A 27,912-nucleotide genomic window follows, 5' to 3' on the forward strand; every position below is an offset into this window, starting at 1 on the left:
CAGCAGAGAAAGGACAGAGATAAAGACGAGGGTGACTAGAGGACGGCCTCGCTGTCGCGCCGGGCGCTGATGGCGATGACGAGGCCGAAGATGACGGCGACGATGGCGGCAGAGACGAGGGCGATGAAGTTGAGCTCGCGGCCGCCGGCGTAGACCTTGCCCCGGGCGAGGGCGTGCTGCTGGCGCCAGAAGCGGTAGGCCCCCGCGACGGCGACGAGGATGGCGAGGACGTGGCAGACGCAGGCGAGCGGCTTGCCGACGCGGTGGAAGCCGAACTGGGCGTTGTGCACGACGGCGTGGTTGAGCGAGAAGAGCTGCGCGATGAGCACCCCGACCATGGCAAACGTCAGCGACGTCCGCATGTACGCCAGGAACGTTCTCTCGAGGGCTATCAAAGCATTAGCATCCATCTATCAACCAATTGAAGGCTATGTATAAAGAAAGATCGTACCGAAGTGGTCGCGGTTCTGCTTCCGGGGGACGCGGACAGACACATGAGCCCACCAGAAGCGCTGCAGGCCGGCAAAGGGGCCGCTGGGCTGCAGGCTCGCCGTCGTCAGGACGCTCTCGGTGGTGAGACGGCGCGAGGCGACGATGCCCAGCTCGCCCGAGGCCACAGACAGCGGCGAGCTCGACCGGGATGGGAAGCCTGGGGATGCCAGAGACGCTGGCGAGCATGGAGAGCCTGGAGACGCCAGGGATGCCGGCGTCAGCGTGTCCATCTCGAGTGTCTCTACCCGTGTTTCTTGAGTATCCTGGGTCCTCTGAGTATCCTGGGTCCCCGGGGGTGACAGGTTGAGCTCCGGGAAGGGCTCCTTGCCCTCGCTCCGGCGCTGCTCATGGCTCAATCTGTCCTTCCTGCGGCGCTCGTACTGGCCGTCGCTCTCCTCGCTCTCGTAGTAGCCGCGTTCGCCGTCTCGCTCCATGAGGGCGCATCTCAGGTTGACGGTGAAGTCGTAGAAGTCGTAGAAGTTGGTAGGAGTCGCCCTTTTGAGTCCTCCTTTTCTGTGATTTTCGTGTTTTCTTGCTCCGTCTCCTGTTGATCAGCCGGCTTGCTTGGGCACGAAGGCGACGCACATCGATGGGTCTATTCGCTGTCGATAATGACGGTCGATGTTGCTGTCGAAGTCGGCGTAGATGTTTGTAGATGCTTGTAGCCGCCGGGACAAGCGACGCCGGCTTTTGGCCAACATCGAGACTCGCCTCCAACTTCTACGCCGACTTTCCACCAACAACTCAGGTTTGGTACCGCGAATTCGACTGCAAGCTCGCCTTTGCGCTGCTTCTACTACCGACAGCGACCTGCCAGCGACTTGCGATCCCGACCTTTGAGCCCCCTTGGCGAGCTTGGCCGCGCGGTGGCTGCAGCAGAGCGTGGACGGCGGGCTTGGTGGCGCCGGCTCTGTTCAACAGCGCATCCTCTAGTCCTCCCGGCGGTTACACCGACTGACACGAAGGGCGCACAGGAGACGGAGCAGAAGATGGCGCTGCGGGAGTCAGACAGGGACACCTGGTCTGCAGAGGTGCGACTCCCATATCAATGTATATACCGGTGGTTCTGTATTGGTTCGTGGCTGACGGTGACGCAGGCATATTCGGCGGCGGCGAGCTTCGTGCCACAGCTGACGGAGAAGGTCCTCCAGCTGCTGCAGCCTCGAGCGGAGGATAAAGTGCTCGATGTCGGCTGCGGCGACGGCCAGTTCACGGCCAAGTTCGTCTCTGCCGTCGGGGCCGTCCTGGGAGTCGACTCGTCCCCGGCCATGGTCGACGCTGCTCGCACGCTGTTAGGACCATCGACGGCGGCAGCGACAGCGAGGGCGGCCTTTCGAGTCGTGGACTGCAGGCATCTCGGCCAGACTGACATCGTCGACGGCTCCTGGGACAAGGTGTACGTCTGTCAATTACATACTCTATCTACTACGGAGTACTATGTACTACAGAGTGTTGTGCTGACGGTATCTTAAGAGTGTCGAATGCTGCGTTGCACTGGATCCTGAGAGACGCCAGCACCAGAATCGCCGTTTTGCAGGCCATCTTCGACTGTCTCAAGCCCGGTGGCGCTTTTGTCTTCGAAATGGGCGGCCACGGAAACGTCGCTGAGGTCCACGCTGCTCTGCTGGCCGCGCTCGTGCGCCATGGGCTGCCGCTGCAGCAGGCTAGAGACGCCAGCCCCTGGTTCTTCCCCTCGGACGCCTGGATGAGAGAAACGCTCGAAGGCATCGGCTTTGTTGTTGATACCCTCGAGGTCGAGCATCGGCCGACCAAACTCACCCTTGATCCCGACACTAGCAGTGGTACCAGTGGTAACACCGGAATTGAAGGATGGGTCAGGCTCATGGGGGCATCCATGATAGAGACCCTACCTCCCGATGTCCGCGATGAGGCCGTCCGCTCGACCTGCGACCTGCTGCACCCCGTCATCTCGCGCGAGGACGGTTCCAGCTGGCTGGGCTACGTCCGCCTCAGGGGGGTTGCACGGCGGCCGACCCCTACCACATAACTAATACACGCACATATACATATATATACATATAGCTACTACTTCTACAGAGTATACACTGTATGTCCTCGCATTCTTAGTCCGCCCCCCGTGGGCCTCGAGGGTGCTGGGCAGGTCTGAAAGACGGAGGTTAGTTTTGCTCTTCAATCTTGCGCTGTCCCCCCTGAGTTTATACACGTATATACATATATATACATCAAGGTTGACGTCTCTGTCATCCATGGAGCAAAGGATGCAGGATGTCAGCTCTGTTCGTAGCGCTCAAGCATAGAGATATCAAGTCTGCCGTATGTATCTGTGTGTCTGTCGTGAGTTGGGTATATAGAGTACATCCAAAGTACACCAAATCTATCCTACATCTATCCAATCTATAATACAAATATATTCATTACTCTGCCATCGAGAGCTTCTTCACCTCCCAGCCCTCGAGATCAGCAGCCCATTCGTCCTTCTTCTGGCCCAGCAGGCAGAAGGACCGCCGGCTGCCGTCGACCAGGTACTTCTGCGCTGCCTCGCTCACCTCCCGCGCACTCACATCCAGCACCTGCTCGCGCCAGGCCTGGTCCATCTCGTGCGTCACTCCGCTCATAAAGTACCGGTGGCCCTCTTCCTCCACGCTCACGGGCGCATCCAGCCCCTGGAAGATGCTCAGCTTCGCCTCGTCCAGCTCCCGCTGCGTCCAGCTCCGGTCCCGCGCATACTCGCCGCTCTGGTTGAACACCCGCAGCGTGTTCAACGGGTTCGGGTCCCGGTAGCTCGAGAAGCTGAAGATGCCCCTGACCGGACCGCTGCTCGCGCCCGCCCCGTACGCTCCCCCTTTCTCCCGTATCTCGGGGTGCAGGTAGTTGTGTGTCAGCAGCTGCGCCAGCACGCTCAGGGGCGCACTCGACGGGCTCACGTAGGGCGCCGTCTCCATCGCCAGGCCAGAGTACGACACCTGGAAGGGCAGGTCATACAGCACCTTGTCTGATGATGGCTTGAGGAAGGCTGCTGAACCTGTAGCTGTTGCGGTTGTTGTTGATATTTGACTAGCACTCGGCTTCAACCCAGCCAGCCACCGCTGCAGTACGGCTTCGTTCTCTGCGCGCATCTCAGACTCGCAGACAACCCGGACTCGCAAGCTCGATGATCGTCCCAGAGCAAACGACTGGATCGTCTGCAAATGGCCAATCAGCTCCTGCAGGCTTGCTGGCGACTTCTGGGCGTCCTGAAGCAATTGGGCCATCTTCTGGATCTGAGAGAGGCCGGACGTCTGCTCCTCTGCCCAGAACTTCCGTGACAGCGTGGACGACGCCATGTTCACTGCATACCGGTGGCCCGTTGCAGCCACTGCGTCCAACGCACCGTTGCAGCTCGACTTGAGCAGCTCCTCGATCATCCTGGGCGCATCCGGCCCCGTAAAGGCGCTCTCGTTCACCAGCGCCGTCAGGATCGAAAGCATCTCGGGGATGTTCTTGTCCAGCGCAAAGCCCGAGAACTGCATCCCTTCAGAGAACTTGTCCAGCGCCAGCGGAGAAGACGCTGAAAACGTGGACGAGCTGATTCCGCCCGTCTTCAGCTTGATCAGGTCTTCCCACTGCTCCATCCGCCGGCTGCCTGTGCCCAGACGCATGATGCAGTCGTTGAACAGCGGGAGCAGCAGCCTGAGATGGTCCGGAAGCTCGTTCAGGGGTTTCAGCACCTGGATGTACGACAGCCCGTTGGTCGGCGCCTCTCGCCAGACCACATCCATGCCGTCAATCTTCGACTCGCTTAACGTCTTCTTCTCCTTTTGCCGTGGGATGTCGCTGACCGTAAGCGTAGGTAGGCAGGATAGATCAGCTTGCTGTGCGGACTCCTGGACGTTGAGCAACTCCAGCTCCTCCTTCTTGAGCTGGTCTTTGGCGAGCTCCATCGAGCCGTACCTTTGGCTGAGCTCCTTCATCATCGTCTCCTTGCGAGCAGCCTCATGCTCTACCAGCGAGCTGTTGTACGTAGGGTCCCCGTTCATCGTAAACGCCATGTACTTGTCGTTCATGAAATACTTTTGCATCAGCCCTTCCAAGTAGCCTCCCTTTCCGTAACGCTTCTTGAACTCGTTGATCACTTCGTTCCAGGCCAGGTCCTTCATGGGATCTGACCCGTTAAACCACGATGAGATGACCTTTTCCATTATCCCCATGCCAAAGCTGGCTGTCTTGTGTCGGAGTGCGAGTTCCAGCTGGTGCAGCATTCCCTGGACCTTCTCGTCGTTGAAGCCTTTGGCAAGCTGCTCTTCAAACACCTTTTGTATGCTCTTCTGGACGTCTGGGATGCTTGCTTCTGAGATTCCATTCACTCCAACAGAGAAAATGGGCACTTTCCCAGATGTGTCCAGGCCGGTGTTGGGAGTGAAGGATGAGCCGATTCCACTCTCGATGAGAGCCCGGTACAGCGGAGAGCCGTAGCCATCAAGTAGTAGCGATGATAGGATTCCCATTGAAAACAACTCGACATTATCTTTGGAATCCCCCGCGTGCCAGGAGACTGACGTCTTTGTCTGCTTGTCTTCGCTGGCAAAGGTATCAATCGGCCCAGTTACCGTGATATTCGTTGGCCCCGAGCTCAGGTCGATAGGCAACTTGACGTCTAGCGGCCTGGACTTCTTCTCGAAGCCGTTGAGGACTTCGCCAACCTGGGCCAGGTGGTCGGCCAAGGGCATGTCTCCGTAGGTGAATATTCGTGCATTGCTCGGGTGGTAGTTTGACTTGGAGTAATCGACCAGCTGTTGATGCGTGAGCTTAGGGATATGCTGGGGGTCACCACCCGAGTTGTTTAGTGCAGGGATTATCTGCTCCCTGAACCTGATATAGTAGAGATAGTTGGCATCCGACATCTGGCCCTTCATCTCGTTGTAGACGACTCCCTTGAAGACGATTTCGTCGCCCTTTGCTTGCTCACCAGAGGATCCTTCCTGGCTCTGTTCGGCAGACCGGGCGTTTTCTGGACCCAATCGCCAACCTTCCTGTCGAAAGTCCTCCTCCTTGAGCAGCGGATGCAGCGTTGCATCAAGATAGACTGACAGCAGGTTCTGGAAGTCCTTTTTGTTGGTTGTAGCAAAGGGGTATGTGGTGTGGTCTGAGGAGGTGAAGGCGTTCATGAAATTAGACAGTGAACGGGGCAACATCTTGAAAAAGGGATCTCGAACGGGATATCTAAAAGGAATTGTTAGCTATCTGGCTCTTTTTTGTCACCGTCCTTCGTTATGGGTATGTAGATTGTGGTAGCAAGTATATACTATACTGACTTTTCACTGCCGCAGAGAGTGGTGTGCTCGAGAATATGCGGCACTCCAGTGGCATCTGGAGGATTTGTCTTGAATGAGATCCCAAAGACATTGTTCTTGTCGTCTCTCGCAACATGGAGGTAGTCTGCGTCTGTCTTCTCGTGCTTCAGGTGGATGGCGCTCAGATGCAGCTCTGGGATGTGCTTCTTCTGCTGCACCACGAAGCCATGCAGCTTCTCGCCAGCCGCCGGGTAGCTCTCCAGCGCCGTCACGGTCGACGTAGACGCCCATCTCCTGTCCTTCAGCTTCAATCCCAGGCCGCTCCCTTGCTGTGCATGTCTCGACAAGGCCACCGGAGCCCTGAAGCCTCCCAGCTTGCCCAGCTTGCTTCCTGACCGTAGCATCCTCGCAGCCGGCCCCGTCTCTTCTCAAGCCTCTTGTAGTATCCCGTCTTCAGCGTCCAGCTACTATCATCGTCGAATCCAACCAACCGAGATCAATCCGAGTCTCCTGCGTTTGCGAGCTTCTGGTGTAATCGCAATAATCGAGCTATAGCGAACTGTGTATAAAACGACGGCCAGCAACGACCAGCCTCTGGAGATAACGATAGCCGACGTAGCAATTAACACAAGCAAAGACAAACTATCCAACCGTCGTCCTCGTCCTCGTCTTCGTCTTTCCGTAGATAAATAAATCCCAGGCCCGAAGAAAAATACAACCGAGCAGGAAGTTGGCGCTAGAGACGCTGAGGCGCTGCTTCAATTGGTTGTTTCTTCTTCTTTTCTCTTGGTCTCTTTTTTCTTCTTCGTTTCTGTGACAAATTTGGCTCCTCGACGGAACAAACGCAGCCCTTCCTTCGACTCTGCGACGGCGAGACAGCGAGGACAGACAGAGACAAGCGGGCAGAGGCTGGAGTTAGAGACAGCGAGCGGCATTCGGCCAGGCAGCCATCCTCACCCTCGCTCGGACTAAAAAGACACAGCGGGCGGACCGACTGCTTGCCCACCGGGACACACGCACACACGCACACACATACGAAAGCTGCTCCTCGGGACGCTGCTACGAGGCGACGGACGACCGACTGGGATGGTAAAGACGGCGGAGCTCACCTTTGCCAGTGTACTACGTTCCGACTGCTGCCTGTTGTTGAGCGGCGAGGTGGTCGTGAGAGGGACCGAAGCGGAGACCAGCCGTGGGTGACTTGGAAGAGCTATATCGAAGATATCAGCTACCGGCCATAAAAGAGACGGAGAGTCTTGTACGATCAGTGAATAGAGACGCTGCTCAGGGTCCAGGGGTTCGACTGCGATGGCTCCCACGGCTATAGCAAAGAAAGGGAAGGGCAAGAAACATGCCGACCCGGGGGAGACCTCCAAGCTTCTGGCTGCAAAGATATCGCAGCTCGAGCAGGATGCGGCGGGTGAGAAGGACCAGGAGGCAGAGATAGGTACGTTCTCACTCTACCTCTAGCTGTCTCTCTTTTTGTTTCTCTCTTCTTTTTGTTTTGCCTGTGGATTTATACTGTCTTGTTCTCTTTGCGCCTAAAGAGTGATTCATTCTAACCCCACGGCCGTCTCTTTTTCTTTTTGGCCCGGTTACTATCTACAGAGCGCGAGGTCAAGAAGGCTACCAGAGATCTAAACCAGCTGCTGAGCACTATCGAGTCCCCGATGACCCGTCTTGAGACTGTGCACAAGAAATATACCGAACTTCTGGCGGAGATGAAAAAGCTGGACCGTGACCACAACAAGAGCAAGAAGCGTGCGGATCAGCTGCAAAAGGACCAGGACAAGGGGAAATCGGAGCTGAACAAGACCGTGACCATGAAAGACAAGCTCGAGAAGCTGTGCAGAGAGCTGACCAAAGAGAACAAGAAAGTCAAAGTGCGTTTACCCCGAAAATGTGGCCCGGATTGATATGACAAAAAGATGGATATTGATCGATGAGACAGGACGAAAACAAGAGGCTTGACGATACCGAAAGACGAGCCCGCGGCATTGTGAATGAACGTCTGGACTCGTTACTCTTCGACATCCAGGATGTGATGGCTGCCAAGGGAAGTTCCAGAGTGGAAAATGTTGATATCGATCTTGACGAAGCGTGAGTTGTTCCGCCCTCCAATTGAGTCTGTAACCGCATCTATATTGATTGCTGACTATTTTTAATAGCCTTCGAGCAAAGATAAAGACCATTGGGGAACAGTTTGAATCCCGAGAACTGCATTACAAGGCTGTCCTGCGCAGCAAGGATGCGGAGATCCAGAGTCTCACTGCCAAATATGAAGAGCAACGGCGCGGAGCAGAGAACGAAGCTGCCAGATGCCGCGCCTTGAGCACGCAGGTTTCAACCTTCTCGCAGACTGAGGCGGAACTTCGCAGCCAGCTCAACATCTACGTCGAAAAATTCAAGCAGGTATGGCAGCGCCATTTTGATCAAGCATCCTCCGTGATGAAATAATAGCTGCAGCAGATGCTAAAACCGAAGTTCACTCAGGTTGAAGATACCCTCAACAACAGCAACGAACTGTTCTTAACATTTCGAAAGGAGATGGAAGACATGTCCAAGAAGACAAAACGGCTTGAAAAGGAGAATCTAACCTTGACTCGCAAACATGACCAGACAAATAGAAACATCCTCGAAATGGCCGAGGAACGCACGCGCAATAATGAAGAGCTCGAGAAATGGCGTAAGAAGAGCAACAGCCTTGAAGCCCTTTGCCGGCGAATGCAGCAACAAGGCCGTGGGCACGCCGTCGAAGGTGAGCTAGACGTGGACGACGAAGGCACCGAGAGCGAATATGAAGAGTACGAAGACGAAGACGAGGAAGATCTAAGTGAAGACGGCGAATATCACTCTCACGGGGAGAACGAGCCCCCCCATCTCCACCAGCATCCAGCAGCAAGCGGAGCTCAGCCGACGAAGCCTGTATTTGGCCCGCCGCCGCCTCCAACCATGGTTGAAGCGCGATCAAACGGGAATCTCCCCGTCCTGAATGGGTACATGCATTAAGTGGTCGTCCCTGAAAAAAAAAGGGGCTGGCCACGCATTGCATTGTAGAGTAACATGAAATGAAAAGAAAAAGAGAAAAAAAGGATAAAAACCCGAAAGATATAAGAAATGGGGGAAGTTGTGTGTATGATTGTACATGCGAGGCTAAGAGAGGACGTGAATTTAACCGCTTGGACGGGCTGTTCAATATTTTGAACGGGACGGTCCAGGGGGTGCTTTGATGTCTCTGCCTTGGATACCATGCACCATACATAAACCCCTTAACAACCGCTGTCTACCACGCCTTGAGCTCTCCCTGTTAGTTAGAAATGTTTTGCGTAACGATTTTGTTCCTCTACTCCGTTTCTACTGCTTGACTTCTTTGGCCTCTTGATTGATTGGATTGGTCGAAAAGGCCAATTTGGCCCAGTATTGACCATAATGATTGGTTGCTCTACCATTGATGCTATATATCAAGTAAGGACCTATCTCCTAGTCTATCTTGTAGTCCACTAGGCTATCCTCTAGTCTATATACTCTAGCCTATCCAGTACAGCATTGCCAGAGTTGGAATATGAGATTAATTGAGTCTGCACTGCTTATAGCCCCTGAGTCTCCAACTCCCCTAAGGCATAACCCTTAGTTACCCCAAGCGTAAGGAGTATAGAATAAGGATAGTAATATATCATAGCTTGCTGCCCTGCTTATCGCCCATGTAAGAGCATCCCAACTCCAGCATCTGCCGGGCTTCGGCCACCATGGAGTCGACGATATCCTTGGCCGGCTTGATATCGTTGACGACGGCAGCAACCTGGCCCATGAGAAAGGGGAAATCTATCTCCTTGTCCTCCTCCATATCCTTCATCAGCGGTACGATGCCGCTCTTTGTCAGTCGTAGAATCTCCTCTGGCTTGCTCTCCCACTCCCTGATATAGTCGTTCTCGCGGCACCGCAGCGGCCGACCAGATATCACCAGGGTCCTGACGGTGTCCCCGAAGCCAGCACTCACCACGGCCTCTTTGTGAAGCTGGCTGGCACCGCTCTCTTCCGCAGCAACAAACCGAGTGCCAACCCAGACGCCAGCAGCACCCAGCATCAGCGAGGCCGCCAGGCTGCGGCCGTCATTGACACCGCCGGCAGCAACAACAAGCGGTGTCTTACCGGTCAGCGGGCTGCGGTACTTGCGACAGACGTCCACGACGGCCGGTATGAGGATCGAGAAGGGGATGTCCCCTGTATGGCCGCCTCCCTCGCCTCCCTGGGCGCAGATGATGTCGACGCCCGCCTGCAGCGCCTTCTCGGCATGTCTGGGAGCGCCCACCATGTTCATGATCAGAATGCCGGCCTCGTGCAGGCGCTTGATGGTGTGAGCCGGCGGGATGCCCACGGCAGAGACAAACAGCTTTGCGCCGTGCTTGATGGTCACTTCAATCAACTCGTCCAGATGGCCGTGGGTATAGTCATGGTTGGTAGCCCGCGCGCCGTCGCCGACCTTGGGCAGCGCAAGGTCAACGCCAAAGGGCAGGCCGGGGCTCTTGAGATGAGACTTCAGCTCGACCAGCATCTCCTCCAGCTGCGCTGGGCTGTAACCGAGCCCCCCGATGGTGCCGAGGCCGCCAGCGTTAGAGACGGCCGCTGCCAGGGGCCCGCCAGAGGTGCGCGCCATGCCAGCAAGGAGGATGGGATGCCGGATGCCGAGGAGCTCGCATAGGGGGGTGTTGATAGGGGATGCCGGAGTCGCAGCCATGTTGCTAGAAGTGACTATACTATATCATCAATGTTTGTAGAGACAGTTGCTCTGCAAGATACGACTAGAGAGAATCAAGAAGAGAGTATAGAGATGATGCATTATGGAGAGATCGTAAATTGATCGACAGTTACTGCAATGCTAGTCAACCCCCTAGTAAGTCTGAGATGCCGCGGCCCAGCAATTTCCCCGAGGATGCACGCGAGCCTTTACTGCTTAGTTAATTACCTAGGCACGGAGTACTTCACCAAGACCTCAAGGATGACCATCCTGCTACTTTCTTCCTATTTTGAAGCTAAAGATAGAGGCGTCTCAAAGCTTAGGGTTACAACATACTTGAGATCCTTGGCTGGTCGTTGTCCGAGTATAAGAAGACTCCGAAGAACTCACAGGCCCGTTCGAGCAGTCTGTATGGTGAGAGGAAGAAGAACTGGCCATAGACCAAAGATTGAGACAGCCAGGAAACTCCATTTCGTATGAATCCATATGCCTCGACTAAATTAGGATTAGTTAGCTGTGACGTACATGTGTACGGATGTTGGTTACTTACCGCTCCGTATGGAGAGGAATACTGTAGCTGCTGCTATAGCGCTATGCCCAAGCCTTTGCCTGAGAAAATCTCGTTAGATCTCCTATTCTGTAGTGCTATATAGCGTTTGCCCAGTACCTTCAAATTTAATCCCATGGTCTCGGATTCTGTTGGACCACAAGGGTCAAAAAGGCCTAATACCTTAAGGATACCTTGGGCAATGTGTACGAGCCTGGTTAAGGTGGAATATCCCAACAATCTTTAATCGTCAGCCCTGAGTTGGCAGCCGCGATATGTATTTCCGGTGACACGGTGAAGGGGAGACCATACCGGGTTGTGTAGTAGTGGGAGGATCCATGTGAGATCAATATCTAGAAGGGTATCTGGCCTACCGTCACGGCATGGACGAAAAGGACGGAGCTCTTTGTACTCAGGTGGCTATTGCTGCTGCTGAGGACGAAGGAGAAAAGAGAGGAAGATCCGGTGTGCGTTTCCCCCTTTGGTTCTGCTGATACCCCCTTAAGGGCAGAGATACCTATATGCTGGATATAAGTATGGTACTTTATTCGAGTGTCCTCCATCGTCCATCGTCGCGTCTGTTGGTGCTGCAAACGCTGTTGCACCTCAAGGGACAAAAGGCCTGATGTCCCATGGATGCCTCTGGATACCTTGGGTAATGAGTGCGAGCCGTAGCTAGAAGTGGAATATCCAATTAGTATAGGTATGTGACAGGCACAACCGCGGCGGCAAAAAGTGTAATATGTCCCTGCCAAGCGCTGTAGTTATTACATAAGCACATCCGCGTATTTGATAGGAAGACGCGGTTCTTACAGCGACAGCTTTTTGGTGGTGGCTATCTAGGAGATACCTTGACCGGCCTCATAGACGACCATGGAGGACCCCGCGGAGGCCTTCCTCTGCCCGCCGCTGTAAGTCTTTTGAGTCTGGCTCTTCGCTCTCTATCTCACGCCGTTTGGGGGTTCCCTTTTTCTGACGCGCTCGACGGTCAATTGCAGTGAAGATGGCGCCCCCGAGACCCTGTTCCGCGATCCCTCGCTCTACAACCCCATGGGCACGTTCCGGTTGCCCCCCGGCGGAGCTAGACACTACCAGCAGCAGTACTCAGACATCTACTTCCTACGGCTGACGAGGCTCAAGCCGGCTGTCGCGGAGGTAGCAAGGGCTGCCTGGGAAGGCTATAATGTACGTGTGCAGCAGAGCTCAATCCTGATACCCATCAAAAGTAGGTTCAAGGTGGCATGGACTTGGACCACAAGCTTCACACAAGGAAGACGCTAATGCAATGCTCACTTTGCATTGATTGAACAGATTGCTGGAGAGTACGCGCGAAGGGTTGATCGAGTGCTCGATGTCCGGCAAGGTGAGCTCTCGTGGGTCGTGGGGACCGTTTACATGGAGCTTCCGTTAAAACCCAGTATCATGGACGACATCTCCAAAGAGGTATGTATGCTCGCCCTTTGTGCAGCGGACCATGCTAGGTTATGCTGACCTTTGGTACCTTAAACCGCTAGAACTGGACTGCAGCTCCCGTACCACAAAAGACATACAACGACCCCAACAGTAAAAAACCCACCCAGACCATGGTGGAAGACGAGTCCGGGAGACTAGTCCTCACGGGGAGCTTGCTGCAATCAAGCTTCCTAGTTACTGGTGTTGTCGTCGCAGTCCTCGGGACGGAGAACGCGGACGGCGAATTCGAAGTTGTCGATATCAAAGTCCCGGATTTACCCCCGCAGCCGGGACGGTGGGAGAGAGAGCAGGAGTCGACTACAGACGGCGTACCCGCAAAGCGGAAACACACTGCTCTAGAAGCTGGCGGCGGCAGCGGACCTGGAAAAGGCAAAAAGATTGCATTTGTCAGTGGGTTGGGCATTACTGGCACTTCCGGTGATACTGTGGCCCTGTCCCTCCTTGCGGACTACCTCCTTGGTTATACCGGATCCATCCCCAGCACGGAAGATTTTACCTCCACCAGCCCTCCTCAGATTTCACGCCTTGTAATTGCTGGTAACTCACTTGGGGCCAAGGTTGCCTCTACTGTCGATGATGCTGCCAACTCCGAAAAGCGCCAGCCAAAAAAGTACGGCTACGATGCATCAGCCTACAATGCCTCTCCGATCACCCTCTTTGACGGCTTTCTCTCTGATATTCTTCCAAGCATTCCTGTGACTCTGATGCCGGGAGAAACGGACCCAGCAAACTTCTCTCTACCACAGCAGGAAATACACACCGCTATGCTTCCTCGGTCCAAAGCATACTGCGCACCAGTAGCGCCAAAACTCCAGGCCATACCCTATGAGCCTGGCTGGCTAGATAACGTCACCAACCCCTGGGAAGGGGATATCGAAGGTTGGAGATTTTGGGGCTCCAGTGGACAGAACGTAGACGATATCCTCCGATATGTCAGTCTCGAAGAACTAGAAGACGATGAAGACGAAGATACACAGAATGGCGTACGACTTAAGCTGATGGAACATATGCTTAAATGGCGCTGCGGCGTCCCAACTGCCCCAGACACCATATGTAAGTCCTTCACATAACGCCCACTCTCTAACCAGCTCATTGCTAACCGTCTTCTCAGGGTGCTATCCATTCCAAGACAAAGATCCATTTGTCATACAATCATGTCCCCATGTGTTCTTCGCAGGGAACCAGCCGTGCTTCCAGTCTACTGTTATCGAAGGGGGTGATTGGGGGACCGAGGATGACAGTATCACAAAAGTAAGGCTAATAGCCCTGCCGAAGTTCCACGAAACCGGTGAGATCGTCCTGCTCGACACAGAGACCCTCTCTGTGGAAGTAGTCAAGTTCGGTACTCTGGAGAAAGCCGGTACCGTTGAAAAGGAAGAAGAAATGCCTGATGCGTCATGAATATCGATGTTTTAGCAAGCGCCTTCAAAGGGGGGCTTATTATAACTCCAGCAACAGAATTTAATGTAGAGATATCCTCACTGGAATACCAATGGTCAAGTAGAAATGCGTCATCCAAATATGCCAATCCAGTAACTATCAAATAGATGATGATGTCCTTAGATAGCCCACTTGTTACCTAAGGTTTAACTAATGCCTAAACTATTAAAACTGCATTGTTAGTTGCCCTCTCCTCCAACGTCCTCTCTAACCTAGGACCGCATGTCCCCAAAGCTTAGCTAGAAAAAGGATACAAGATGCTTGTAAACGAGAATACATGTAAGGATATACACAGTTTAATTAATGCATAAGGGTTGGAGAGGGGGCAAACCCTGTGAGACGGTTGCTAACGGTTTATTATAGGCGTATCGTCTTCGAGAGTTTTTCTCGTGCCATATTCAAAGCACCACGTACCGAAATACCATGAATGGATGAAAGACCCTGTATGATTCCCCTGGAAGGCTGAGGGTTTCAGGATCATGGATATCATTTAATGTTAAAGCGGACACGGGCCGGAATCTGACGCTGACCCGTCCGTGCTAGGATATCAGGAGATACAAGAAGCTACAGCCTCGGAACCGCTTACTCTAGAAGAAGAGTATCAGATGCAACAGAGCTGGAGGAAAGATGCAGACAAGTTGACCTTCATCATCTGCCACCCCATACCCTTGACGGACGCTTCCGACCGGTTTCAAGCGGCGAACTCCTATCGAGTTAAGCCTACGAGCGATGATGCTCCCAATCGAATGATAGGGGATGTAAACCTGTTCTTGAAACTAGAAGAGCAGGGTAGCAATGACGAGGGCCTAGACTGCACACCAGAAGAAGTCATTGTTGGAGAGCTAGAGCTGATGATTGCGGAGAAGCAGCTGCAACGAAAAGGCTTCGGGAGAGCCAGTCTGATCTGTTTCTTGAACTACGTCGTCACCCATATGGACCAAATTCTATCTGAGTTTCAGGGCCAGACTGGCTCTGAGGAAGGAGGACTGGAAGCCACTGCGGGTAAACAACTGGAATATTTCGTGGTGAGAATCGCAGCCAGCAATGAGCGAAGTGTGGCTCTTTTCAAGAGCCTTGGGTTTGCTGCTGTATCGGATGAACCGAACGTCTTTGGAGAATTAGAATTGAGGAAGCACGGACTAGAAGCCTCTGGAGAACTGCAAGAATGGATGAAGTATTACGGTATAGAAGGTTATAGCGAGTTGCCTTACAACTGAGCATTATTGGAATTGTTAGGATTTGGTAGTTCTTAAGCCGCATCTTTGTCATAGCTTAGTCTCGAAAGGTTCTTTGCTTACCCTCGCCGCATTGCGATTTGAGAAACCGAGTATACTGATAATTGACTGTATACTAGCCCTGGCACATAAACCCAGCCTCATCGTTAAATATATGATATGCAGTAATATCCTTCCGAGAGTTTGTACAATGTCATTTACATTATACTGTATGCAAACGTGCATTGTGAATATGCTTGTGACAAAAGTCCTGGTTGTAAGTCTCAGGTAGGGAGTAATTTATTGGGATATCATAAAAACGAGTCAATCCGGGATCGGGGACGCGGTTATGGCGTGTTTTCCGGCGGTAATTACATCAATTGGCTTCCCAATACACAATGAATCTCTGTAGATTATGTGCTGGACCATTTGCCACGCTTCTTCCATCCAATTTTCCTGACGTAAAATCATGCCCTCCCGCATTAGATATTTTTTTTATTCAACAGCACCACCCCTCATTTCACCCATCCTCGATATCTAGGTGGTCTTCTTCTTGGTACCCTTGGAGACATCAATAATTTTCAGGGCTAAGAAAGGTGAGATAGCCCGTCAGTAAAACTAGCAATGATGCGCCTCATCCTCCATCATTTCATTATTAGGTGGTAAAGATAACATACCAGGTGGTAAGCTCTGCTTGAGCTTGTCTGCCTTATCGGCGTCTCTGAGGATGAGGGTGTACAAGAATCTGTTGCATCGGACCTTGAACTTGATCTGCTGGTTGGTGCGGTTGCGCTTGATGCGAGCAGCTAAAAAGAAGAGAAGAGAATCAGTCAGCGTGGTCTTTGATTATACTTCTATCTTCAGCCCATATAAACGTGTCTGGTTGACAGCATTGAGTGACATATGCACAGAAACAATATTCCTAGGGAAAAGCGTACAGGAAGCGTCCTTCCGTCGGCAGATCTCAATGAACTGCTTGATATCAGAGACTTCGGAAGGCATGGTGGGCGATAAGTACGAGTATACCGTCGTTTTGTAATGGCCGGGTGGTGTCGAATGAATGAACCTCGCTGTCGCTAGTTGTTTCTTCAAAAATGTCGAAAATATTGCTGTGTGTGAACTTCAATTAGGGTTTCGCGATGGTGGAACCCTGACTTGTCGCCGAATCAGGACAAGGCGCTTGTATTGGCGCTTAAAGCGTTTAATTTCCCCAATTCGGGGTTAGTTCAGGCAACTACATTTAAACTTGGAATTTGATAACAGCTGGCCAAAAGGATGAAGGCGCATAAGATGAATATATAGAGTAGACTGTCGTCCCGTTCATCTCAAACTCTTCGAAATAATAGATATAAAATCAATAGGCATATTAACAGGAAAATGCCTACGCCCCTGGACAAAGCTCTTCAGTCTAAGGTATTTTCTCCTCCAAAGTCTAACTACAACTGTGCTAACACCTGAAAGAACCTGCTTGTCGGTAAATAGATGATGCCCCCCCAAAAGGTAGATAGTGTTTAAATAACTTATTTATGCAGGGTTTGTTGGCCTTGTGACTGCTGCCGCAGTATGGAGTATATGGGGAAGTGAAATGTTCCCTGCTGAAGCCGACCCGACTGGAGGTGAATTTTCCGACATCAATCGACTTCTTTGTTTATTGATCCCAAAGTCTAACGGAATACACGAATAGATCCCGAATATTGGACGTTTGACGAGTTGCGGAGGTGGCTCCGAGCGGTAAGCCAATACAAACCGCATTTCCAAAAATCTTTACTCCGTAGAGTATATGGTATAGAACCCATCGCTGATTTAAGTGCCATACAATAGCGCGGACGGCTCCCCAACGAGCAAGCCTCAAGGGAAGAGTTGCTAGAGAGGGTAAAGGCAAATATGAGGCCTTAGCCCAGTGGGTATCGTGTCTTGCTCTAGGGTTGATTAAATAGGATTAGAGCTAGGGGTGTTTGTCCGGGCTTGTTGACTGAAAGAATGTATTCCTTTTGTTTGGCACCGTATCGCCGCACGCCGCAGCTAACCCTTAAGCCAGGGTGCTAATAGCAAGTTTTGCAACTGAGTCGGAAAAGTGATGAAAAGCGAGTCCAAGGGATTATTCGAGACTGAAAATGCATCAAACAACAATCCTGAAATTTTGGCTCTGTATCAACCACTGCTTCCCCCGTGCTTTCGGCCCACTGGGTGGATTTGGAATCAGGACAAAAGTCTCGCTAAACCCTCGGTTCGGTGAATCCCACGTTTCCTTTCCTTCTCCAAATTTCACGTAGCCGCTCACAATAACTAATATTGACATACTTTTCGCTGGGTCTGACGTATTGCGATTTGTATTGGCTCCGAATGGGCTTGCCACATCGTCTGTGGCGGAGGGTGGAGCCACAGGGTAATTGGGGTTGAGGACCTGACAATCATACGACTGAACTTCGTAGTGCGTGGGAGGCAGCTGGTTGACAAATATTTCTTGAACAGAAGCACCATCGGCTACGATATTGCCGTTGAATAGAATATTCGTCACTGTGGGAGCGTAGAAAGAGGAGAGCGTTGACCGGGCATTATCAAGGGCAGAGTAGTAGGATTGAATAAAATTTGTAGTCGCTGGCGCAAGATAATTAGCAGGCAATCTATCACTAACGTGAGGTGTATTAATCTCTCACCATCTGTTGACACTTTTGTGAGGACATCTTCTTGGATAGCGGCGGTCATATTATCTGATTCCCCGCGTGCTTTGCTGTGGATTGGAAAGCAATATGTATAGAGATAGATGGGTATATGAAGTACGTCGCAAAAAGAAACAAATACTATATCTTGAATAAAACTCCAAAACAATAATATTCTCTAGCCAAAGAAATTGTTTGAATGAGAGTTGAACAGTTAAGGCGTTTGTGAAATTCGCAATGTGAATATTTTTAGTTAGACTTCTAGGAGCTTGGACCACCAACGGTAAATATTTATTCCATAAACTTATGCCCAGCGCAAACTCGCCAGGGCGGTTTCCTCTGACTAGCCAGAGGATCGAATGCAGGCTTATGGACCACAATGTTGAAAGCTGAGCTCCGGACTGTCTCGCGGAGCGTGAAGTTTCGAAAAACAAAACCGAACGCATGGATATACGGCTCATATCGACACGCTGGAAATCCCTGGCAGCATCTTAATCGTGGATATGCTACCGAAGCAAAATCCGGTGTGAAATCAAAGCCATACTATGTCACAACACCTATATTCTACGTCAATGCAGGTAGGCTTACCGATTAAAGGAATCTGTTAGATACCGAGTAGCTAATTCTTACGAATAGCACCACACATTGGTCACCTTTATACTATCCTTATCGCCGATATACTCAAACGATGGCAGGTCCTTATCGGCAACGGCGACGCAAAGCTCCTGACGGGGACTGATGAGCATGGGATGAAGGTGCGAGTCGATAATACATGATAATTGAGGATTATGGAGGCTAATGAGCTGATTCCAGATTCAACAAGCTGCACTTCAGAATGGATTGGAACCACAGGCACTTTGCGATAGGAATTGCGAAACATTCAAGGTCTGGCTACACATCAATGTGTCTAATATATTTGGCTCCATGAGGAGACTAATATCTCACAGATCCTGGCTAGGGAAGCAAATGCGAGCCACGATCACTTCATCAGAACAACTGATTCTGCGCATAAAGCAGCCGTGCAATTCTTTTGGGTATAAAGAATCCTTTCCAAACCATCATAGACCTTTTCTCTAAGGTTATTGTAGGAAAATCTTAACCACCGCGGCTATATATATGAGGGTAAACACGAAGGATGGTACTCCGTCAGTGATGAGACGTTTTATCCAGCGTCTGCAGTGCATTCGACGCTTGACCCAGCAACCGGGCGTAAAATGATGGTAAATATCAATTTACTCCTTTCATGATGTAGAGGCTGACCCTTCAAGGCTTCAATTGAAACAGGGAAAGAAGTAAAATTTTCTCAGGAAACGAATTATCATTTTAAGCTGTCTGCCTTTCAAGACCGGTTACTAGAGCACTACCATAAGAACCCAAACTTCGTTCGACCAAAGGTGTACATGGATAGCATAGTACAGAACGTCGCATCTGGACTGCAAGATCTGTCTATTTCTCGTCCTGTTGACCGTTTGTCGTGGGGAATACCCGTCCCTGGAGATACAACACAAACCATATATGTTTGGTTGGATGCTTTGGTCAACTATATTACCTACGCAGGATACCCTTTCACCCCTGGCCGCGAACAAGAGTCCATATGGCCTGCGGATGTCCAAGTTGTGGGCAAGGATATCACTAGGTAGGCCATCGGTACGAGACTGTTTAAACACATGGGCGCCAACTAATATCTTCCAGGTTCCATTGTATCTACTGGCCTGCCTTCTTGATGGCTCTGGACTTGCCACTGCCCCGGACAATCCTAACACACGCACATTGGACGATGAACCACTCGAAGATGTCCAAATCTACCGGTAACGTGGTTAATCCGATGTTTGCCATGGCACGCTACGGAGTTGACCCAATGAGGTTTTACTTGGCTATGAACGGGGGTCTTGCAAGCGACACAGACTATGATAATTCATATATCGTACGAGACTACAAGAACATTCTGCAAGGCGGGCTAGGCAATCTCTGTAGTCGGGTGATGCGAGGCAAAGGGTGGAATGTGAGGGAGAGCGTTGCTAGGATGACAGGTGGGCAGCGCAGCGGAAATGCCAAAGATCCATCCGAAATTGAGCACAAGGAATTCCTGGAGAAGGTCCCGGCCCTCGTATCCAACCAGATGGATGAATTGAACCCTCGCCGAGCGCTGGAGGAGGTAGTGAAGATCATCGACCAGGTGAGTTGTCCCCAACCAACCCTCGTCGTCTCGGAGCATGGCGAGCCTTTCCCGCTGGCTGCAATATGATTCTAACAAGAATGACGGTGTAGACAAACAGATACGTTCAAAGCACTGGGCCGTGGAACCTCGCGAAGGATGCGGCCACCAACCCGATAGCACACGACCGGCTGGTTGGAGTAATCTTCAATGCCACCGAATCCCTCCGCATTGCCGGCATCCTTCTGCAGCCTTTTATGCCCGAGAAGGCTAAGAAGCTGCTCGACATGCTCGGTGTGGAGGAAGACCTCAGCAAGCGGTCATATGCTGCCGCGAAGTATGGGGCTGATCCTGACTATGGGACGCCGAGGGTGCCGCTAGGAAAGGGGCAGGCAGGGACACTATTCCCACCGCTGTTGAGCGAAGAATGATCTATCTCACGAAGGAATTAGGGGATTGTCCTAGATCTTCTTGTTAGAACTTCTTGTATGTATGAATATTTGTACGCTTGTGTGTGTTATTGACTGCTGTACGATAGAAAGAAAACCGATAGCGAGAGCCGCAACTATAATTCTGCACCTCCTAACTAATTACTGGCTCTAGCCTGCTCATGTGACATCCAAACCAACAACCACCAACCTCAAGCCTTCACAGCCAGGCCCATTTATCACCCCAGGACTAGCTAAAGAGGCGATCCAATAGTTCTGAGCTAAAGACTGCTGAAGCCGAGATACGAGACAGCAGATTCGCTCGGCCCTACCCGCCGGCTCCCAGGACGTCATCCCGCAACCTCCTCGCCGCAAAAGAGAAATTAATATCGTACACTTCTCTGCTGTCATCTGCCGAGAGAGAGAGAGAGACAGAGAGAGACAGCCGGCCGGCAAGGGAGAGACTAGGTAAGGCAGAGAAGCCCAACAGAAACCCCAGAATTACCCTAAGATAAAAAACCCCTGCTAAAGTAGAAACAGCCGACAGGCCATCCAATGCGTGTATTCTATTTATATCATGTGCCTACATGGTTTCGAGGTTGCTTGACTGTCTTGGTCTCAGAGGACGCTGGCAAACATACTTGGCTTGTCTACGGAGCCTGCCAGCTCCCTTCGAACCCCAATTGATAGCTGTTGTTATATTACTGAGAACGTTCGATCTAGGCTTCGGCTAATCCCGTCATCCACGCATGGGTACGCTACGCGAAACTGACGGTGTGCTTTCATGGATCAGCTGATTTTTTAAAAAAAAAAAGGGACAAAGAAGAAAAGGAGAAGCAAGGACGAAGAAAAGAGAAATTGGATATATGAAGAAGCAAAAAATTACCAGGTCACACGTCCCATTCCATGCAGTGTAAAGGACCAGATCAGGACATCAGTAGCCGCGCCCGAGTCCAGCCGGGAAGGATGGAGAAGACGAACAAGCAAGCAAGCATGCTGCACGTAATCTCAGCGTTACATGTATAGAGCAGGGCGAGCCGTGCCACAAGCAAAGGACAAGGAAGGGCACTGGGTCGTTTTGACCGACTCGGCGATTCGTCCTCGCGGCCGTCTATTCCCTTTCTCCATGATCGACCACGAGAGGGCGTCTGGACTGAGCAATCAGCCGCCCCCAGGCACCCATCTGACCAGATCAACAGCTTACGGGGTACGGGGTAGACGAAGAACAAAGTATTCTCCGACAGAGCTATGATCTTGTCTGAGGTCTCGGGTTATGGATGATACCAACGGGTTGGCCTCCCTTTGCGTCCCTCTCCCCCAAAGCTCGCCTCACTACCGGCTTGACATCGATATACGGTTAAATGGCACATCTTTACAATCCATCGCCCTCGTGAAGCACTCAAACGGGCGATATATCATTATTGAAATGCCAACAGCGGCGGCGCAGTTTTTTATATACCTATTGAATTTTCCCGTATTCGCTTCGGCCGAATGCGGCAAAACACGTGCCCGGGAAACTGCCCTCGGTATCCCGCGGGAAACTCGGCCTGGCCCCACGGGAAACGCAAACAGTGGGGCGTGCCTGGATCTTTGCGGCTTATGTCAGCACTTACAAACGCCTCCAAAAAAAAAAAAAAAAAAAAAAACAAATAACTCAAACATGACGATGACGATGGAAGCTGATATCAGACGGAAGCAGAGAGCGGAAAGCAGAAGAAGAAGAAGAACAACAAGAAGAAGCAAAAGGACGTCGTCGCCCTTTTTCTTTTTGCCATGCCGGCATCTCCCTGGCCGGCCATGCATGGCTGGACGCTGGGCTTGTGCCTAAATCCCCGAGCTTCCCTGGCCAGCCAGAGTTTCTCGATCGAGTGCTCCCGGCCGTTGGGGGTCGGCACCTTGCTAGGGTCAAGATGGGGGGATGAAAAATCCGGACGATGGCAAAAAAGTTGGAGAAGTTGGAGAAGCACGGAGTCGCGCTGTATAAGAAGATGCTCCCGCCGGCCCCGGGATTCTGTCTTGTTCGTGAGGCGGAGTTTGCAGGGCTTCCGCTGTCGCATCTTATCCACTTCTGCCACTTCCCGTACCAAAGTTTGTTCGAGTTGATGACAGTATCCCGTTTCCCGCCCGGATATCTACTTTGGAGCTTTGTATTTATTTATACATACCAGCCCCCGGACGGACCACACCAGATTTCTTCCCGCGACCTGTTCCCATTCTAGTCCGAGTCCGCTTCCCTTCGTCTTCCTTCGTTGTTGTTGTTGATATCTCTGCTCAACCAGATATCACGCCGTCCATCACAATGGGAAGCATCGAAGAACCCAAGAAGCAGCAGCGCCTGCGCTTGCCATGGATTGAGACCCCTTTGATTGAATCCACCAGTCTCTCCAAAGCTGCCGGATGGTACGACCTCTGCATACCAAGTCAAAATAAACAAATAAACAAAGACTAACTGGATCATCTACAGCCGAATCTTCCTCAAACTTGACAACCTCCAGCCCAGCGGCTCTTTCAAGTCCCGCGGCATTGGAAACCTTGTCCGCAGCCATGCTGCAGACCCGGCAAACAAGGGCAAACGACTGCACTTCTTTATCCCTTCTGCTGGAAATGCTGGTCTGGGAGCTGCATTTGCGGCCTCTGCCCTCAACTACCCTTGTACCGTTACTGTGCCCCTCAACACCAAGCCAGTCATGGTCAAGAAGCTGCAGCAGGCTGGTGCCTGTGTTGTTCAGCACGGAATCAACCTGGATGAGGCCGCTGTTCGCATGCGCGAGATGATGAAAGAACTTAGTGATCACCCAACTCCAGGCGGCACCGAGGTTGTCGCCATCGAATTGCATCCCTTTGACCGCCCGCAAATCTGGGAAGGCGTCAGCACCATGTCAGACGAACTCGCATACCAGCTACCTCCGGCCGAGGACGACGACCCGTGTCTCCATAAGGCGCTTCCCTGTGACGCTATTGTCTGCTCCGTGGGCGGCGGCGGTCTCATGAACGGTCTCATCATGGGAATTGAGCGCCAGGCCCCTATGCTTGAAGCTACCGTGAACACTACGTCTACCAACGGCACAGCCACAGCCACTGCTGCTACCACCCCCACCAGAGACGACAACATCCATATCATCGCTACAGAGACCCGCGGCGCCCACTCCCTCGCCGCATCGGTTGAGAAGGGCTCCCTTACATCTCTCCCTAAGATCTCATCTGCCGCCACTTCACTAGGCGTCCTCAGAGTTTCCCAGAAGACCTGGGACTACTACAGCTCTCCGCCAAAGGGCGTCAAACTTCACTCCCTCGTACTCTCGGATGCCGACGCAGCCCGCGGATGCCTTCGTCTGGCAGAAGAGGAAAAGATTCTTGTTGAGCTCGCCTGCGGTGTCTCCGTTGAGGCAGCATTCGGACCCCATCATGCACCCGAAGCCGATGCTCCACCAGCAAAGAGAGTCAAGCTCAGCTCTGAGGGCAGCGCACCAGTAACTAACGGAGGCTCTGTTGCTCCCGGTATAGATAAGACTTTCCTACAGCAGCTCATTCCAAACTTTGGCCCACAGACTAGAGTCGTCATTGTCGTCTGTGGAGGAAGCAATGTCTCCCTCAGTATGGCTGCTGAATGGAGGGAGAAGCTTGATGCCGGCTGGGGTAGCGATGATCCAGGCAGCATCGCCGTCCCACCCACATCGGCATAGACATGATACCATTTTCCCCGCTTAATCACTTTGCGTTTTGTTTTCTCTTATTGTTTTGCATGCCCGGTTTATATAAATGGCGGGCTTCCTTTAATGATGGCTTGATATGATGAGGTTATGGCGCTTGAAGGAGTTTTAAAAAAATATCCGGGGACTTGGGACTGTCTTACTACACCTTTTTGTCTCTTTTTTTGTGATTATATGAGCCTTTTTTATTTCTACCGTCACTGTACACACACAGGTAATAGTGTGTCATTCGTCATACCCCTTGTCCCTTTCCTTTCTTTGACCTTCTATGTTGATACACCGAAAAAACATCCACACATGCGCTCGCGAGAGGAACGTAGAGAATAGAAACTGAATACCTAATATCACTACCTATCTGTCTAATGATTTAATCCGGTACTCCCAGTAATTCTTCCTGACTGGATCGTATTTATCCTTCAGCAGCGTAAACATCCGCACCGCACTGCACTTTGCCTCAGCCTCATTGGCCTGCTCGGCATACACGTCGCCCAGCCACTCCAACGCATGGCTGCTCTTGACCAAGATCTCACCTTGGCCCCCTTCAACCACCTCTTCAACGACGAATCGCTGTGCGAAGCCCTGAAGGTCCGCCAAGTTTCGACCTGCAACCTTAAGCACACCTCGCATATATGTCCAAGGGCTCCGGTTCTCGGGAGCCAACACAGTCTTCTGCTTCGCATACTCAATCTCCCCATCAACCATTTCCTCGTCCACAACGACCATCCTGCCTGCACCGGCGCCACCAACACCAGCTGTGGTCCCTACCCCAGGCAATCCGCCATCAAATCCCTCCCGCGGCGCAAACCGCATGATCCACCGATGGTTCCAGGCGGAATTGTTCCTCACATCCTCGCCAATCATTCTCTCTATGTCCGCCAACTCGGCAGGAGAGTCCCATAGCTTGAAATGGCGGAGTAGCCAGTGTCTGTATGTCCAAACATGATAGTTCTTGGCATCTAGAGAAAACATCTTCGCTAGGAATTCCAGCTCACCCTCAGGCAAGGTAGGGAAGACAGATTCATTGGACATTATCACCTGTCGATGATGCCTATAGATAGACATGCCGTTAGCGGGACATGTTCTTGCCTGGCAGCAGTATATGAGCATGGGGTATCGGCTACCATATCTGATAGCTCTTTAGGTATTTAGTAGATAGCTGGTCGAGCCAGTTAAGCTCAGCCTTTAGATCTTTCCCCAGAGCTTTAAGTATTTGCGCTCTGTACAGCCTGTCATTGGTACGCGGTGGTCAGTATACTTCCTTACTCAGAACCTTGCAAAAGAATAAAATATCAAGAGGAGAAGACATACCAGACGGTATAGTGGGCCGGGTTTGATCGGATCACGTCTTCGGTCAATTCAAGAGCCCGGTCTGACATCTCGTTGGCAGCCATCACAGCTCGCAGATAAGCCGTAGCCTCAGCATAGTCCTCGGAATAGGCGATTGTTGCAAGCGGCAATGTCTCGCTAGCTACGTTGGAGGTAGTCACAGCATCGTCACCAGCGGCGTTTTCTCTGTCTACCTCAGTGAAGCGGTTTGACCCATCATCCAGAGGGATGGGAGTAACTGACGCCCACGCGGGGTCGGAGGAGTATTTTGACATGGTAGGGTATCGTTTTTTTTTGGTTTATTCTAACGAGGAGAAGAACGGCATGGGCTTCAGAGAAACGTCCGCTGGGCAGAACAGACAGGCTGAAGAGATGTCTTGATTATTTTATGTCCAAAAAGGCGCCGTCAAAAGCTCAGGATGAATCGACGTTTTGCTTTTTGTATTGTTCGAACAAAGAGCAAAAGAGTACAATATGTGACTGCTTATGTAATCATCTATACAGAAGATATCAAAGGTAGAAAAAGAAGAAGCAGAAGCAAAGATGAATATGCGAAGATGGACGGTGGATTGTATTGGTAGCTACTGTGAAGTACTGCTCTAAAGAAAGGCAAAGGCAAGGCTTGAAATGAAGCAAGAATTGAACGTCGTCTTCACTTCGTACAGGGTTAGTTAGTTATATTAGAAAAGCATAGGAGTATCAAAGTATCAAAATGATAGAAGGAAGAAGGGATGCCGAAAGGGAGAATAAAAGAAAGGCATCAGAGAGAGCTCGCAAGACCCCGAACCAGTAGAGAATAGTCGAGCAAGCGGTTGTTTTGGCCGAAATGTAGGGAAAAAAGGAAGTAGTTTATCTCCGTCGTCTGCAGAGTCTATATCCCCCCCTTTTATTGTATATCCAAAATTTGAACATGTATCAATCAGGTTGAAGTTCCGCGTCTCCAGAACTTCCAGCCTTCTCTCTTCTCTGGCCCGCCAACTCCGACAAGCTGTTCGATGCCGCTGATGCCAACGGCATTCTCAAACTTGATTTGATCTATTTCCTCGCCGCCTTCTTCGTCAGTGCCGTTCTGGAGGACGGCAGGCCAGAGGACGCCAACACCGTCTCCGCCTAGATAGGTCTCGTAGCGATCGTAGCCCTCGTCGTCTAGTTGTTCCTCTAGATGTTCAATTGCTTCCTCGTTCCAATTGGCCTTGAGCAAGGTGATGGTGCATCCTCCTCCGCCGGCGCCTGTCAGCTTCGTCCAGCCGATATTAGCATGATCAACCAACTCTCGGATCCGCTCCAGGCGAGGATGAGAGACGCCTAGAGACACAAGCAGGCCGTGGTTGATACGGAATAGCTGGCCGAGATGATCTATCTTATCACTGCAGTGTTCGTCAAATTCGTCAGAGGCAATGAGGCTGTATGCGCTCTCCGTAGCGTGTTCGATGCTGTCCAGGACCGACTCTGTCACAAGTGGGTGTGCTTTCTTCAGGGTGGCCACTTTTGCAACTTCGACAGCTGTGGATCGAGGCTGGCGCGAATTGATCAGGAGGAGCTTCATCTGCGGGAAATCTAACATCGGGGTGACGGTTGGCGGCTTGGAGTAGTCTCCTCTCCTGAATATGACTGCCTTGCCGCCGGTAGACACAGTGTTATCAACACCACTGGGATTGCCGTGAATACAAAGCTCACCAACGAATGCCCACCGGTTAATACGCTCCAGCTGTACCTCTGCCTCGTCTGGCGGCTGATCCTGGTGTGGTCCTGCCAGGATGCGGACCTGCAGCAGCAGCGCCGTGCTCAGGCAGACGGAGACACTCGCACTGCTTCCCAGGCCAGCTCCCACTGGTATCGTTGACCGAAGCGTGTAGATGGCAGCATGGGTCTTCGGCGACCCGAGCGAGAGGAAGAGATAAAGGAACTGGTTGGCCGAGGCCTGGTGTATCTTCCGTATTTCCTCCGGCTTATCCGACGAAACCATTGCAACGTGAGGCTTGAGGGCCTCCAGTAGCTCCGGGTCCAGCTCTGTGACCGAGTCGTAGTAGAATTTCTTCTTGGACGGGTGGTGGAAGACCTCCCACGGCAACGAGTCGATATCCCACGTAAAATCCAGCCCGATGTCCCTGAAATTGAGCGTGACCGTCCGGTGCGACTTCGACAGCGTCGTGACGAGCAGATAGGACCGCAGAGATATCGCAGCAGCCATTGCCTTTCTCCCATGCACGACCGCGTGCTCTCCAAACACAATGACCTTGCCCGGCGCCGACACCATGAACGGCGGCGCCATTGGCGACGACAGCTTCCTGCCCATCCTCGACTTGACGCTCAGCCTGCCTGGTGGAAGCCCTTCTATTCCCGATCGTACCGGCGACGGCGTGATGGCCCCGTCTGAGCTGTCTACCGATTCATCGTCTGGCATGGTCATCTTCAGGCTGTGGCGGCCGTTGCGCTGCTTTGATCGTACGGGTATATTGCTTTCGAACCGCTCAACCATG

At 51.9% G+C, this 27,912-nt stretch overlaps 15 protein-coding genes across 15 annotated transcripts; 7 read left to right on the forward strand and 8 right to left on the reverse strand.

Annotated features, from left to right (window-relative positions):
* Positions 1-35: 35 nt before the first annotated feature.
* Positions 36-926, reverse strand: MGYG_04636 (hypothetical protein; the record flags this gene model as incomplete). The annotated part of the gene is made up of 2 exons (XM_003171997.1): positions 36-388; positions 452-926. The coding sequence occupies 2 exons, from the start codon at positions 924-926 to the stop codon at positions 36-38; spliced, it is 828 nt and encodes a 275-aa protein (XP_003172045.1).
* Positions 927-1,481: 555 nt separating this feature from the next.
* On the forward strand, positions 1,482-2,500 carry MGYG_04637 (s-adenosylmethionine (SAM)-dependent methyltransferase; the record flags this gene model as incomplete). Its single annotated transcript, XM_003171998.1, has 2 exons — positions 1,482-1,888; positions 1,966-2,500. 2 exons carry the CDS (start codon positions 1,482-1,484, stop codon positions 2,498-2,500), a joined length of 942 nt encoding a protein of 313 aa, XP_003172046.1.
* A 388-nt stretch (positions 2,501-2,888) lies between these two features.
* MGYG_04638 (mitochondrial presequence protease) lies at positions 2,889-6,148 on the reverse strand (the record flags this gene model as incomplete). The annotated part of the gene is made up of 2 exons (XM_003171999.1): positions 2,889-5,673; positions 5,766-6,148. The coding sequence occupies 2 exons, from the start codon at positions 6,146-6,148 to the stop codon at positions 2,889-2,891; spliced, it is 3,168 nt and encodes a 1,055-aa protein (XP_003172047.1).
* Positions 6,149-7,052: 904 nt separating this feature from the next.
* On the forward strand, positions 7,053-8,753 carry MGYG_04639 (alpha-taxilin; the record flags this gene model as incomplete). The annotated part of the gene is made up of 5 exons (XM_003172000.1): positions 7,053-7,191; positions 7,353-7,627; positions 7,696-7,844; positions 7,913-8,156; positions 8,238-8,753. The coding sequence occupies 5 exons, from the start codon at positions 7,053-7,055 to the stop codon at positions 8,751-8,753; spliced, it is 1,323 nt and encodes a 440-aa protein (XP_003172048.1).
* A 664-nt stretch (positions 8,754-9,417) lies between these two features.
* On the reverse strand, positions 9,418-10,479 carry MGYG_04640 (2-nitropropane dioxygenase; the record flags this gene model as incomplete). The annotated part of the gene is made up of 1 exon (XM_003172001.1): positions 9,418-10,479. One exon carries the CDS (start codon positions 10,477-10,479, stop codon positions 9,418-9,420), a length of 1,062 nt encoding a protein of 353 aa, XP_003172049.1.
* Positions 10,480-10,804: 325 nt separating this feature from the next.
* Positions 10,805-11,589, reverse strand: MGYG_04641 (hypothetical protein; the record flags this gene model as incomplete). Its single annotated transcript, XM_003172002.1, has 4 exons — positions 10,805-10,974; positions 11,030-11,088; positions 11,221-11,267; positions 11,401-11,589. 4 exons carry the CDS (start codon positions 11,587-11,589, stop codon positions 10,805-10,807), a joined length of 465 nt encoding a protein of 154 aa, XP_003172050.1.
* A 310-nt stretch (positions 11,590-11,899) lies between these two features.
* Positions 11,900-13,900, forward strand: MGYG_04642 (DNA polymerase subunit delta-2; the record flags this gene model as incomplete). The annotated part of the gene is made up of 5 exons (XM_003172003.1): positions 11,900-11,937; positions 12,025-12,211; positions 12,338-12,469; positions 12,541-13,552; positions 13,611-13,900. 5 exons carry the CDS (start codon positions 11,900-11,902, stop codon positions 13,898-13,900), a joined length of 1,659 nt encoding a protein of 552 aa, XP_003172051.1.
* A 296-nt stretch (positions 13,901-14,196) lies between these two features.
* MGYG_04643 (N-acetyltransferase 9) lies at positions 14,197-15,156 on the forward strand (the record flags this gene model as incomplete). The annotated part of the gene is made up of 3 exons (XM_003172004.1): positions 14,197-14,218; positions 14,303-14,382; positions 14,491-15,156. 3 exons carry the CDS (start codon positions 14,197-14,199, stop codon positions 15,154-15,156), a joined length of 768 nt encoding a protein of 255 aa, XP_003172052.1.
* Positions 15,157-15,690: 534 nt separating this feature from the next.
* MGYG_04644 (60S ribosomal protein L38) lies at positions 15,691-16,155 on the reverse strand (the record flags this gene model as incomplete). The annotated part of the gene is made up of 3 exons (XM_003172005.1): positions 15,691-15,740; positions 15,831-15,959; positions 16,092-16,155. The coding sequence occupies 3 exons, from the start codon at positions 16,153-16,155 to the stop codon at positions 15,691-15,693; spliced, it is 243 nt and encodes an 80-aa protein (XP_003172053.1).
* A 375-nt stretch (positions 16,156-16,530) lies between these two features.
* Positions 16,531-17,049, forward strand: MGYG_04645 (hypothetical protein; the record flags this gene model as incomplete). Its single annotated transcript, XM_003172006.1, has 4 exons — positions 16,531-16,597; positions 16,686-16,769; positions 16,838-16,884; positions 16,975-17,049. The coding sequence occupies 4 exons, from the start codon at positions 16,531-16,533 to the stop codon at positions 17,047-17,049; spliced, it is 273 nt and encodes a 90-aa protein (XP_003172054.1).
* A 223-nt stretch (positions 17,050-17,272) lies between these two features.
* Positions 17,273-17,859, reverse strand: MGYG_04646 (nuclear transport factor 2 domain-containing protein; the record flags this gene model as incomplete). The annotated part of the gene is made up of 2 exons (XM_003172007.1): positions 17,273-17,751; positions 17,811-17,859. The coding sequence occupies 2 exons, from the start codon at positions 17,857-17,859 to the stop codon at positions 17,273-17,275; spliced, it is 528 nt and encodes a 175-aa protein (XP_003172055.1).
* Positions 17,860-18,192: 333 nt separating this feature from the next.
* On the forward strand, positions 18,193-20,399 carry MGYG_04647 (methionyl-tRNA synthetase; the record flags this gene model as incomplete). The annotated part of the gene is made up of 8 exons (XM_003172008.1): positions 18,193-18,391; positions 18,450-18,568; positions 18,627-18,698; positions 18,761-18,847; positions 18,902-19,033; positions 19,082-19,449; positions 19,506-19,989; positions 20,082-20,399. 8 exons carry the CDS (start codon positions 18,193-18,195, stop codon positions 20,397-20,399), a joined length of 1,779 nt encoding a protein of 592 aa, XP_003172056.1.
* Positions 20,400-22,695: 2,296 nt separating this feature from the next.
* MGYG_04648 (L-serine dehydratase) lies at positions 22,696-24,079 on the forward strand (the record flags this gene model as incomplete). The annotated part of the gene is made up of 2 exons (XM_003172009.1): positions 22,696-22,796; positions 22,861-24,079. 2 exons carry the CDS (start codon positions 22,696-22,698, stop codon positions 24,077-24,079), a joined length of 1,320 nt encoding a protein of 439 aa, XP_003172057.1.
* A 378-nt stretch (positions 24,080-24,457) lies between these two features.
* On the reverse strand, positions 24,458-25,707 carry MGYG_04649 (CaaX farnesyltransferase alpha subunit; the record flags this gene model as incomplete). Its single annotated transcript, XM_003172010.1, has 3 exons — positions 24,458-25,154; positions 25,228-25,332; positions 25,415-25,707. The coding sequence occupies 3 exons, from the start codon at positions 25,705-25,707 to the stop codon at positions 24,458-24,460; spliced, it is 1,095 nt and encodes a 364-aa protein (XP_003172058.1).
* Positions 25,708-26,351: 644 nt separating this feature from the next.
* Positions 26,352-27,911, reverse strand: MGYG_04650 (mevalonate kinase; the record flags this gene model as incomplete). The annotated part of the gene is made up of 1 exon (XM_003172011.1): positions 26,352-27,911. One exon carries the CDS (start codon positions 27,909-27,911, stop codon positions 26,352-26,354), a length of 1,560 nt encoding a protein of 519 aa, XP_003172059.1.
* Position 27,912: the final 1 nt, after the last annotated feature.

This window comes from Nannizzia gypsea, genomic scaffold (assembly GCF_000150975.2).
Source record: "Nannizzia gypsea CBS 118893 supercont1.4 genomic scaffold, whole genome shotgun sequence".
Classification (NCBI taxonomy): Eukaryota; Fungi; Ascomycota; class Eurotiomycetes; order Onygenales; family Arthrodermataceae; genus Nannizzia; species Nannizzia gypsea.